This window comes from Pinus tabuliformis, chromosome 8, assembly GCF_031772625.1.
Source record: "Pinus tabuliformis cultivar Carrire ecotype Pingquan chromosome 8, CPIR1, whole genome shotgun sequence".
Classification (NCBI taxonomy): domain Eukaryota; kingdom Viridiplantae; phylum Streptophyta; class Pinopsida; order Pinales; family Pinaceae; genus Pinus; species Pinus tabuliformis.
In genome coordinates this window covers 1,961,318,833-1,961,331,654 of record NC_142294.1, presented here as the reverse complement: position 1 = coordinate 1,961,331,654, position 12,822 = coordinate 1,961,318,833, and the positions used below count along the sequence as shown (strand labels likewise).

Below are 12,822 nucleotides of genomic sequence, written 5' to 3'. Positions count from 1 at the left end.
AATTTAGGGGGATCACGTTTCATACCCGTGCCCGTTTCGGAAACTCGTACCCGTTTCCCCGTTTCGTGCAACTTAGGTACCAAACCTTCTAAAACGTCATTGTAACCTTGAGGAAGCTAGTGGGAGTTCCATAGGCATCCCCTCCCCCCTAACCTGGGGTAATTTTGTGTTTTGTCTCATTTTCATGGTATCCTCAATTTGGTTAAAATTAACTTAATAGAATAAACCTAAGCACCACAAAGCATTCATTTCTTAGCTTAAATTTTATTTCACTCATAAATTAGATTTCCTTTTGTTTTTTATTAGATTTCCTTCTCTACAAATAAAGTAAAGAATCTTTACCATCCAAGCTCGGTTATGCTCTTGGCCATCGCAAGTGAAAGCTTGATCTTTAGCATGATTCAAAGAGGACTTGTGTTGGGTTACATAGTCTAATTTAGAAAAAAACTTTTAGAATTTATCGTCAGTCAGGAAGCATTTTGTTGACTTGTGAAATCAGCGAAATGCATGAAACTATGTTTTTCCCATTGGATCTACAAGCTACTCTTTTATTTTCATTGGAAGGATAAAAGCCATAAAGGAAGCAAACCATAGATTAATTCCTCTTCTTGCAATCATGTACAAATCACATATATGTTTCTCCATTTTTCACTCACGTTAAATAATTCCAAGTAAAATTAACCATAATTTACCAACAGAAATTTTCCAAAACATCCAACAGCATCTTCGTTGGGCCACGATTACATTTTCCCAGGTTCCTATTTCAATACACAAGCAGAAACTTTGGGCACTGGTCTATCTAACTATTTCAATCTTGTCGTTTAATTATCTGCTTGTAAGTCATATGAGTTATATGTTGTTGGTTTTGTCCTTTTGGTAATCAAATAAACTCCTAGAATAATTTTTTTCTTTTTTAGGGACTATCCCCCTTGGCTTCGCTAAGAGTTAGCCTAGACAGAGGAGTCGAGATAGAGTGACAGCAGTGTTTTTAAAACCGGAACCAATGACCGGACCGGTCCACCTAATGAACCGGTTTACCGACCGGAACCGGTCTAACCGGGACTGGTTTGGTCTAAACGAACCGGTTTTAAAAAAATACATTAAATAATTAATTTTTAATGAAACAAAACTATTTTTAAGATGTAAAACCATGATTCCAAGCCAGTAGAGACAAAATATGCAAAGTTTGCTCATTTATATACCATGCAAAGGTGATTATATCAAAATGGCACCGAGTGCAATACATATCATCGACAAAATAGCAAAATACATAAGAAATGAGGCTCTAAATGGCCTATAAAGTCCAAAAACAATGCTACAAGCTATGAGGCCATTGGCCTACTACAAGTCTACAGTGTACACATGATCAATCATCAAGTCCATCAGCACTACTAGACACAGGATCATCATCAGAAGCTACATAGACATCATCTGGTTCAGAGTCTGAGGATGCCTCAGCCTGATCTGCAACCTCAGTATCAATGCCACCAATGACATCAAGGAGAGTACACAAGAATTTGCTCAACAATAAGCTCAGTTATGTATGATGTACATTACTACATCCAACATTTAGCAGGTAAACCTGGAAGGTAGTACAAGACTCCCCAAGTCTAAAGATATGCAGACTAAGTCTGCAGGGGTCTTCAGTTTCCTTTACAATCAATCAATTCACACATTCATTGCTGCTCTATGACTGCTGCCTACTGCTATTCTCACTGCATCTTCCTTTTGCACTTCCTGCTCCCTCTATGCAACTGTTCACTGCTCCCACTGATCCAACTGTCCACTAACACTGCTGTCACTTTCTTACTCGTAATACCAGGTTACTGCCATCAAGAGGATTACTGTGTCATTGCCACTTTCACTGTCCATAGATCATAGCCATACCTCTCTGTCATGCTGCAGTCATCACTGTTGCACTGTTTGTGAAGTCACTGTCATGAGTCAAGCCATACAATCCTGTCATGACTCACTTGTGCTCATCACATTTTGTAATGTTATAATATTTCTTTGTGACTTTGTCTTGTTGTGACATTGTAACTTCTAGTACAATTTGTCATCTAGTATAGTGTTTATCATTTAGATTCTCCAGCTGTATGCATGACTCCTATTTATATATTAAATTGGTATGTTGGGGAGTTACATAAGGTGTCAAATTTATGATAGGGTTCCTTTTCTATCTAAGGACCCTCGCTTCACTTTTAATGGATAAGCTATGTTCTCCAAGTTAATAAAATTGAAGTGCTTTTGCTTCCCATCTTGCTCCCACCTTTAGCTTATACCTATTTTGACATCAGAGCCTAAAGATTAGGTCTCTTTCACTCCAGTTGGTCTATGTTTAGATAAGTGCTATAGTTTACTATATCCACATTTCTCATCCTGTCACTTGTTTTGTAGAACTTGGGTATTTGTTGGTGCCACATATCTGTGTATTTATCTACCATATTTGTAAATTTTCATCATGGGCATGAGCACACTGAATGTAGTACCGACTCTGATCACAGGTCACAAGTTGTGCCTAAAACCGGCCGGTTTAGGCCAAAACCGGCCGGTTTGTTACAAACCGGCCGGTTTTGTCCTAAACCGGCCGGTTTTTACCGGTTAGGTCAAAAAATCGGGCAAGTGATGGGTTAAACCGGGTTTTTAGGCCGGTTCCGACCGGCCAGCTAGCTAACCAACCGGTTTGACCGGTTACCGGTTTTTCAAAACGGTTTTTAAAACTATGAGTGACAGTGAGCTCAACTTGAAACTCGCCCCCAAGGCCACACCCAGTGGATTGAAGATTTTTTCCACATGACCTGAGGTGTGGATTAGGTGGCGACAATAAATCCATAAAAGATTGAGTGAAAGCTCATATTCAAAATATCACCCAAAATGTTGATACAAACCAGAGCCCTAGCAGGAAACTGATGTTATGAGCATTTTTAAAGTTGAGAATGATGCTAACATAGAAAATAGGAAATTCCACTTAGAAGATCAAAAGTAAAAGAGGAGGAGCAAAAGGCCCGGGCTTGTTAAGAAAATGAAGAAATCAAGAACAAAGATCTTACATTCTTTGCCATGTGCCCCACAAAGGACTTATGTAAATTTTAGGAATTCTAATATGAGTGTCATTTTCCCTTGAAAGGAAAAAAATAATCAAAATATACTGACAATGAATAAATGATAGCCAAAGCTTAAATTGAGAAACAGATCATAAAGGATCACAACATTTTAGCTTATCTCAGCTTAATAGCAAAAACATTACCCAACAAGTGTATAATTTTCTGAAATATGAATTTCAAGGAGTATATTTCACATTTAAGAATGTGAAACCAAATAGATGACACCTAGCATTAAACAAATGAACACTAACAATATCATCAAATCTAGTTTCTTTATATGCTTCCCCAAATACAAGCTTTTGAAAGTTTTGAACTTTTAGAAAATGGCTTACCTGTCAAGGCGACAAATTGGACCACTAACTGCTCTGTCCAAGTACCTCTTGACTGCCGACCTCCATGCCATGGGGAATGATCCACCCTGTAAAATAAATTATGAAATGGTCACCTAATGAACATGGTCTATAAACACCTTTTTTCAGTCATGGAGCCAATAAAATTTGAGGCTGACTATAACTTCCACATGTCTGACTGTCCAGTTCAGACTGCAAAAAACACAAGATGAAGAACATATATAACAAAGGAATATAAGCCAAAGAAAGCTACCTACCCAACCAAAACTTCGAGCTAGATCATTGCCTGTGCCAAGAGGAATGATTCCAACTGGTGGGATTTGCTTATGACTTTCTAAACGAAGTTCAACAATGCTTCCCAGTATCCATCCCACTGTCCCATCACCTCCTGCTGCCTGACCAATATTATTAGAAAACATTCATCGATTAGAATTTCTCCTTGACCTGGAAAATTTGAATTTTCAACTAAAAACTTGATCAACTGAAAATCTGCATAGTTTATTTGGAATGATTGAAATAGCTCTGTCTATGACAAACTACTTACCATAATGCGTATTCTGTCACGGGTTTCTTTAGCACAATGATCTCCAAAGCTAGCCAGTTTTTCCAAACAACCTAGACCATGACGAAGAAAATCTGAGGGTTTAACTTCTGAGAGATCAAATACCTGTCCATGACCCATAGATAATTAGGGGAACAAATCATGATGATTTGCTAAGAGATTAATAGTTGTTCACTGATACTAGAAGATAAGTAGAAAGAAAGAAAGAAATTATTTTAATGTCCACAAATGACCAAGTTAAATCAATTGGACTCAAAAGTACATAAACAACAATGTCAATGCAGGAATGCTTAAGGCATCTCCCAAATGGAAAAACAACCAAATGTCACAAAACAAAGCAGTGAACTCAAAAACCCTAGACAATGAAGCAGAGACCAATCATTTGCAAAACAAGAAGAACCAGCACTCCTGTAGCAGAGAAAAATGAACGGATCAAAAGGCCAACGAAAGGAAAGATGAGATTTATTACCAGCATATGGAATAACGTAATTTTGAATAAGCTATGTAGTTATTAACCATGTCTTAATTGTTATATATTAGCAATTCCTGGATGACCAATCTGGACAAAATCCAGCAGGCAGAATCACAACTCTTACCATTACTGTAAAATTGTGATGAAATGCATTTCCTTAAGTCTTAACCTACCCCCTATAATTAACTACATAGAAAAGTAAATCAAAAAATCTGATAAGTATAGATAGCACCAAAAACTAACTAGCAGACTTTCCATTCTTGATGTAACAATGCCTCTAATAGGCATCTCCTGAAAGGAAAATAACAAAATATCACATAATAAACAGGTAAACTCAAATAGATAAACCCTAGACCATGAAGCAGAGACTGGTCCTGTGCAAAAGGAGAGGAAAAGCAAGCACTTCTTTAGTAGAGAAGACCGAACAAATCACACGTAACGACCAAGAAAAAGAAACAAGAGAGTTATTGCAAACATATAGAACATCGTAGTTTTGAATAAGACATGCATTTATTAACCATGTTTTATTATAGTATATAACCAATTTCTCATTAACCATTCTGGACAGAATCCAGTGGATAGAATCACAACTCTTACCATTACTGTAACATTCGAATTGCCTGTGCCTTCTAAGAAAAAATGAGGCAGTGCATTTCCTTGCATCTTTATCCAGCCCCAGAATTACTTGCATAGAAAAGCAAATCACAAATTTAGATAACTGTAGATAGTACCAAGAACTAGTTGCCGACTTTCTACTCTTGAAATGGCAACGCCTCGTACAGCTTATTATGCCCATCCAGTTAATTCCTTGACATGGTTTGTGCATTTGTTTTTCCATGTTACAATTTCAGTGTAAGCTCAGATAATATATGATATCATCAGTAACATAAGGTTGACATTTGAAAAGTTAATCAGTTATATTTGGATAAAACTCAGTGCTTAAAAAATCCTGTGTTAAGATGGATCTATGCCACACTATTTTATTATTATATTTTTTGACATTGTAGTAGTCAACTTTTTTAATTTTCTTTTTTAAATTACTAACCTCAACTTTTTATGTTATTTGAGTGTTACACACAAATGGATGGATGGTCGTGACACATCTCATTCACCTCAGCTGTAGAGTGCATCTCACTTCTATTGGTGCAATGCTTTTACATGTTTTGACCAACCCTCATTATGGATTTCCATGACCTTCATAATTCTACTGCCCTTGACATAATGAGACCCCATTTGCACCACTCTCAAATGTTTTTAAGCTTCATGGTCTATCTGATCACTAACCTAATAGTTTGGACAAGTTCAATATATTTTATTCTCAATACCATTGAAAATATAAACTGTCTAACTTGCATCTGCCATTACCATTGAACTCGTTAAAAAACAACAGTCACCAACCTTTTCAAAATCTTGGCACTTTCATCCATCCATTCAAATAACTAGCTATCAAAGCCAGAAACCATTCTTAAACAAAACCAATATCTATCTACTCTTTTACTATTAAATGCATACTGGTCTCCACAAGTAGTACTTTCTTTTTTATCGACTCTGTAACTTCACCATTCAATTTCATTTAGTACATTTCAATCTCAAGACCAGCCTTTTATCTACAAAAAATATAAAATGTCCAAACTTGTTTCCATCTTAATAGGTTATTTATCTTGTAAAATAAACCAGTGATGAAATAGATGATGTCAGCAATGCCTACAATTGTTCTTATATACTAGCATTAGTTCTTTCACTCTTATTTAATGTTTATGCATCTTTTCCCATCAGACTAGACACCAGATAACTATTAATGTCACATTTGGATAGCATGAGTTGCACCAGAGATAATTGGTGTTAAGAATTACAGTGCTAAAGCACACTTCAGCTTCAATTCTTGAAATGGAAAGCTCAAAACATATGCCTATATTTCTCGATGATCTAGTACACTTTACAGACCAAAGTGTCTGCCAAAGGCCACAGTGAGCAATACATGTCATCCTTACAAAAATGTATTTTAAAGGCCTTCAATTGAGAGCTAGGTTAGTTTTTCTTTGTAAACCGAACCCCTCGATTCCTTTCAATCATCATTGGTCACTATTATATTTTCCCCTGTTATCTCTTGTCAGCACCAGACCTCTGTACGTCAGAGATCAAAGAAGTGCATTTGTCTTCATTTTCCATTTAAAGTATATAAGATAAAATAATTTTATTAATGTCCAACAGATGATCACAAAAGTACATCAATGGGACTACTAAGTGCAATAGTGCCAATACATAGTGGGAAGACTGATAACAGCTCATAAAGAAACAAAATGCATAAAGTAAAATAGAGCGAAGTACTGTTCTAATTAACATAATAAAATCCAAACACCAGCTCTAAGCTAAGGGAAATAAAATAGAGTGAAGTACTGTTCTAATTAAGATAATAAAATCTGAACACCAACTCTAAGCTAAGGGAAAGTAAAACAAATTTTATGGTTACCCCAATGATTCCGTATGGCCGTGAGATTTGGGGTTGTAGTATCTTCAGAAAAAATTTGAGAAACATCAAGCAAACCCAGAAGCAATTTATAATAAATAACGTTAAAATTAAGTACAATGCACCCTATCATATCCTCCTTTCACAAAAAACGGGCTTTCTCCCATTGAGAGTAAGGGTATGATCATGTAGAGTTTGATATAGAACCTTTGGATGTGTGTGGTGTCATTTCCAACAATGCATACTAGCGGGATTGTGGTGCAATCTGCCAATAACACAAGAACCAGAACAAACTACTAAAAGACCATAAAACCTATTTTATGAAAGTTCAAAAAGATCTAAAACTATTATCATTCATTTCGTTCGTTGAAGCTAAAGACTTCTCAAGGCCTTAGTATGTGACCAAAAATGGAAGAAAATTCACATGTTCCAACCGATGCTAAAGCTTTGAAAGCTTGCCACACAAAGTTTCAATCCAAAAGGAAAACTCACACAAGCACAAGTAACTTGATCACTTATTACAGTGCTATGAAGAATTGTTTCAGGAACCTCAAGGTATGCCTCCAAATCACACAATCAATAGGATAGAGGCAATGCCACAAGGAGTTGTACTGCTTAATGAGGCATCGTGACTTTATTTTGGAGAATGAGAATATAGAAAAGCAAATCAATCTTAATCCAATATCTAGTAAGCACCAAGGAGGGACCAAAACGCTCGAGGAACAAACCTCTTGGAGATTCGAGGTTAACATGGATTTATGCTAGTGTATGTGTGTTCTTTTTTATGTGGGTAGGAGTGTTACAAGGCATGAAGCAATGAACATCAAGAACCACCAAAGTTGTAGGGCTCCTTGCTACTCTCAACCCAATAAAAAGGTTGATTCAAGATCATGGGATATTGGTTTTTTAACAAAATTACCTTTAAGAACTAATATCCGATGTCACGTGAAATCATTAAACCAAAGTCGTTGGAAGCATGAACCAAAAGCACGAGTCGGAAGCACAATTTTCAAAAATATTCAGGGAATGGAGAGTTTCAGAAACCATTTTTTTATATAAAAAAAAAAATTTAATATATTTTGACATATATATATCAAAAAAACATACACAAGGCCACATTTGCTATAAAAACATGAAAACATAGATTTCAATACAGGTTTAAAAAGCAACAACAATTTAGTACACATGTAACATCAATCACCTAGTAGTTATAACTATGTTGCCAGGAAACGTGGGTTCGGGGACGGGTACGGGGACGGGGACGGGAACGGGGACGTCATTTTTTGAAACAGGGTGCGTGGGTTCGTCGGGGGTATATTATAATTTATATATATAATATATAAATATTATATTTTATAAATTATAATATATGTGAAATTGTATATTTTTCAACTTTAAACAAGAAAACTAAAATACTTGTGATTTAAACTTTAGATATTTAAGCATGCACATCATTGAACATTCAACATTCACAATGAAATTTCAAAATTTCTAGTGTTATATCAAGTGTGAATTGGAGTTTACATATTAATAAGAATCATGATATATGTCCATTGTCATTCTACATTCAAAATTTGCCTTAAGGCATCTCCAAACAAAAACTAGGAAATTTTAAAATACTAAAATAAAAATAGCTAATAGTGAACAATGGCTTCCTCAAGCCATGTCATCAACATCACTCAGATCTTCAGTTAACATGCTCTCCAGGTAGGAATCACTCTCATCTCAAGGCTCTTTCTCATCCATAGCAATTGGAGGTAGCTCAATAAGGCCATCTGGTTGTATCTCCTCACTCACACACATAACATCATCTGTGTATTGGTCCCATCTCTTGAAAGGACCCTCCTTGTAACGAAGATCTTTTCGAGATATGAGACAAAGTGTGCTATGAATGTACACTAATTTCTCTGCCTTCTTTGAGCCCAACCTATTTCTCTTTACTGAATGGATAAAGACATAAGTACTCCAATTCCTCTCGAAAGATGCAGAACTAGCTACTTGGAATATTAGGGGAAGCCCATTAAATTAATTAAAATTTTAAAAATTAAAATTAAAATGAACTCCAAAGAACCCGATTTTGGGGTTCCAAGTACCCATCATCAGGGTTCTTCGTACCTGTGAAGACAAAAGAACCCAATTTTTTTTAATGGAGAACCCGGTTCTTTATAGAAGAATCCGGTTCTTATGGGTTCTTCTCAGAAGCACCCATCCAAGAATCCGGTACTTGGGTTCGAGAACCCGGGACGGGTTCGAGAACCCCACCCCCGGGTTCGGGAACCCGTGCAACATAGAGTTATAACATTGTCATCAAAGTATCGATTATCAAACACAATATCAGCCATCAAGTTTCAACATATAAAATTTGTCATCTACAAACTATAACATATAATGTTAAGTTGTTAACCATGAAATTTAACTGAGCATTATATTCATAACCAAAGAGTTGTAAGTTGCAATCAACAAATCAAAGGTAGCTTCAAATTTCAAAGTTCCAACATAAACTGCCATATAATGTTTACAAAATAAGTCATAATAAAGACAAAGTACTGAGTTTTAGAGACTAATTCTAAACAAAGAAAAGACAAATAGGCTAATGTCTACTAAGCTTTCCTCTTGCCACCTAGTTTATTTTTCCATAATCTTTGAACAAGAGGAGTAGGACTATGTGGCAGTGTTTGTGGAACACAACCAACAACTACATGGCTGCCATGCAACTTTGGACATTATGAAGCTAAAGGAACCGCTCCTACATCTAGAAACCTGCTAGTTGATGGGTTTGGCATCTATGCTCCATGAATATTATCACCATCATGATCACCCAAAAGTTCAACCTCTGAATGCTCTAAAACTATGGCTCCATCCTCCAAATTAACCTCCTCTAGATTATTGTCCTAATTCACATATGTTCTATCATTCTTTGTCGACTCACGATAATGGGGCAACAACCTCAAGTTGTAGTTCACATAAACAAAGCTTTCTACTTGGTTTACATTTGGGGATATATTTTGATGAGTTGGAGAATTTTCTCCACAGCCATATCCAAGACAGTGACGGATGTCACCTTCACCATGTTAAGATATCTATTCTACACTTTGCAAACACCGTGGTCCTCTTAGCCTCATTTCTAGAGGGATTGTAGAGATAGTTAGATTCCCTTGCTCTCTTTGATCTTCAACAATTGACAATTAACTTGGGTAAAACCAACATTATGGTCTTCAATGTGACAAAGAAGACCCTCTTGAACCTACTTTTCTTCTTTATAGGGGAGAAGATTGAGATTGCCAACATTACACATATTTGGGAGTGGATTTATTAAGACCTCATTTCAGTTTACAGCAGGCCTTCCAACCTCAGATTACAAGAACTACAGATCCCTGGACCTCCTTGAGACATAGTGTTTATATCATTATTTTTAAAAAATCTCATCCAAGTTCTTAACCAGCCTACCATGTTTTATGGCTCAGAGGTTTGGGGGCCTCATTTTTTGGTGTTTGATTGGGCCTCAATAAAGTAGGTCCATATCATTCTCCTCAACACAACATCAGATGCAAACAAGCAGTCCCTCAACCTAACATCTGGGTGACATTCAACACATGACACTTCCAACTTGAAACAATATTCAATTTGGTCTCTTTTAGGAATCAAGTTTGAAGCTTCGTCGAATTGACAATGGGGCACAACAAGTACCCATACAAGGCCTATTCTACCTTCGAGATGGTTGACCACTGAAGTGGCACCTCATGATTATATGAAGACTCCATGCCCAAGGATGTACCAAAAGACACTTGTACCATTAAATATCATCATTCAACAAAGTTTTTAAACTCTACTTCTATTTCTCATCATTTTTCTTCTAACCAGATTCCACACCCTGTGGGGAATTGTAATAAGTGATACTAGTAATGATGAGTTTTGAATCTGTAATAGGCCTCGGATGTTGGGATTCGATCAACAAATGAGCTTAGAGTGCTTTTTTTATCTAGTTAGTTATCCCTTTTTTTTTAGAGCAGATAATTTTCTAGGTTTTTCAACTCATTTTTTACACCAAAGTCGGGGCGACGGTTTGAAGGTTGAGCCCCTAACACATTTTAGTGTCTAGAGTCGATATATATTCCATACAAAATCACACAAAAAAATTCGTGGAATTTGGTTAGGTCTAGATAGTCATTTTTTAATTTTTTTAGATTTTCCGCACTGCAGAAATTGCAAATAAAATTGTATTGAAATAGTAATCAGTGTATTCTAGAGAAATTATATGGGGTATGAATAAAAAAATTACACCTCTCGCCCTCAAATTTCTACTATGACACACTTTAAGGGGTTAATAATATGTTATGGACCTCAAAACTCACATTTCCTAAGTTTAGTGGAAATTGTGACATTTAATTAGGCTAGAATTAAATAAAACGAGGGAAATAAATTATTGAATGTAACAGAATGACGTGGAAATAACTTGGACATTATCCTAAGTCAAAGAGTCGAGTCAACAGACATGTGGAGGATGACTGAGCACACTGTGTTAGGGTCCCACCCTAACCCCCTTATTTATGTCATGGGATCACGTCATAGTCAAGAGTCAATAAAGCCCATATTAATATTTGTAAGTGGTTAACCCGCAATTAATGACGGGACCACAGTTAGTTGCAAATGGGCGGTAGTATTAGATAGATGGTATTAATAAAACCCACGATATTGGCTCGTGGTATTGCATGTATGAGTCATATATAAAGGATAGAGACTCCCTGCGAGGAGCATCGTGTCTTGTTTTGTAATCGAGCTCTGCTCTATTGGAGGTTGCCCCCTCGAAGAGGCCTGTGAACATTTCTCTCTGAATAATAAAATCATTGCTATTCTGTGTTCTGGGTATATTTTCTTCGCATATTCTGTGTTCTCGGTATCTTTTCTTCGCTTGGGTATTGTTTTGCAGGTTAAGAGCATAACAAGTGGTATCAGAGCACTTTCCAGGGCTCGGTGGGATCTCCAAATTTTAGCAAAAAAATTTTTTGGCTAGAGACGTGTTCCGGCGTCTTTAAACCACGGGATCTGTCGTTAAGCGCATAAATCTGCGGATTTGGGGAGGCATGCACGCAGGAAATACAAGAGGTGGTCACGTCTGTTGGACTCCCTTGTAACCCCTGTGGGTACCCCTTCGAGTAGTAGCGCATTAGACAGAACCGCGCACGGACTGTCTTCCACGTACCCTCTGGGTATATAGGAAGCCCCCTAGCTCCCTTGAAACCTCGCCATAGATAAACCTTCGGCCGTCTTGTGGCTACAGTACACCGAGAATAGCACTCGGAGAGATTACTCGCCCGTACGATAGGGTAGTCGGGTTGTACGGCTAAGGGTACGGTCGATCCTCCTTAGTTAGAGCCCTGAAACATTGGGCCGAGTACTACTGTCAGACCCTTATGTATATTGCGATCTGTAGCACCTGACACTCCCCAATACCATAGTTCCCTTTCTATCGGGGGATCACACATCATCTATTCCAGATCAGCAGCAGCAGTTGTTCCACCATTCAGATCTCTCAGATCCACCAAATCGGATATTCCAGATCAGCAGCAACAGTTGTTCCACCATTCAGATCTCTCAGATCCACCAGATCGGAGTAGTTGTGAAGGGTTCCTGTACCTGGATATAACTTTCGCAGGACTTTTGGCGGCATTAACATTTTGAGGATTTGGCGACTGCAGTATTGATCAGGAAGGAGTAAAACTCCATTAGGAGTTTTCCAAAAAAAAAAAAAGTCTGAGATCTTCCGGGGCGCTTATTGGTGACCTAGCCCATCAGTATCAGGACGACGAGCTGAGCAAGGTGGTACCATTCAATTTCTTAGTAAAAATTTTTAGGCGGTCCCAATTTTT

General features: G+C 37.2%; 1 protein-coding gene across 2 annotated transcripts in view; it reads right to left on the bottom strand.

Moving 5' to 3' along the window:
* The window catches only part of LOC149244313 (diacylglycerol kinase 3-like), a 266,156-nt gene that overhangs the window by 194,109 nt on the left and 59,225 nt on the right, over positions 1–12,822 (bottom strand). For both annotated transcript variants that reach the window (XM_089374800.1, XM_089374801.1), the window contains exons 2-4: positions 3,999–4,121; positions 3,712–3,849; positions 3,437–3,522 (exon numbers count right to left, since the gene is read on the bottom strand). In XM_089374800.1, the coding sequence (XP_089230926.1) occupies positions 3,437–3,522; positions 3,712–3,849; positions 3,999–4,121 (347 nt within the window). The remainder of the gene's footprint in view (positions 1–3,436; positions 3,523–3,711; positions 3,850–3,998; positions 4,122–12,822) is intronic.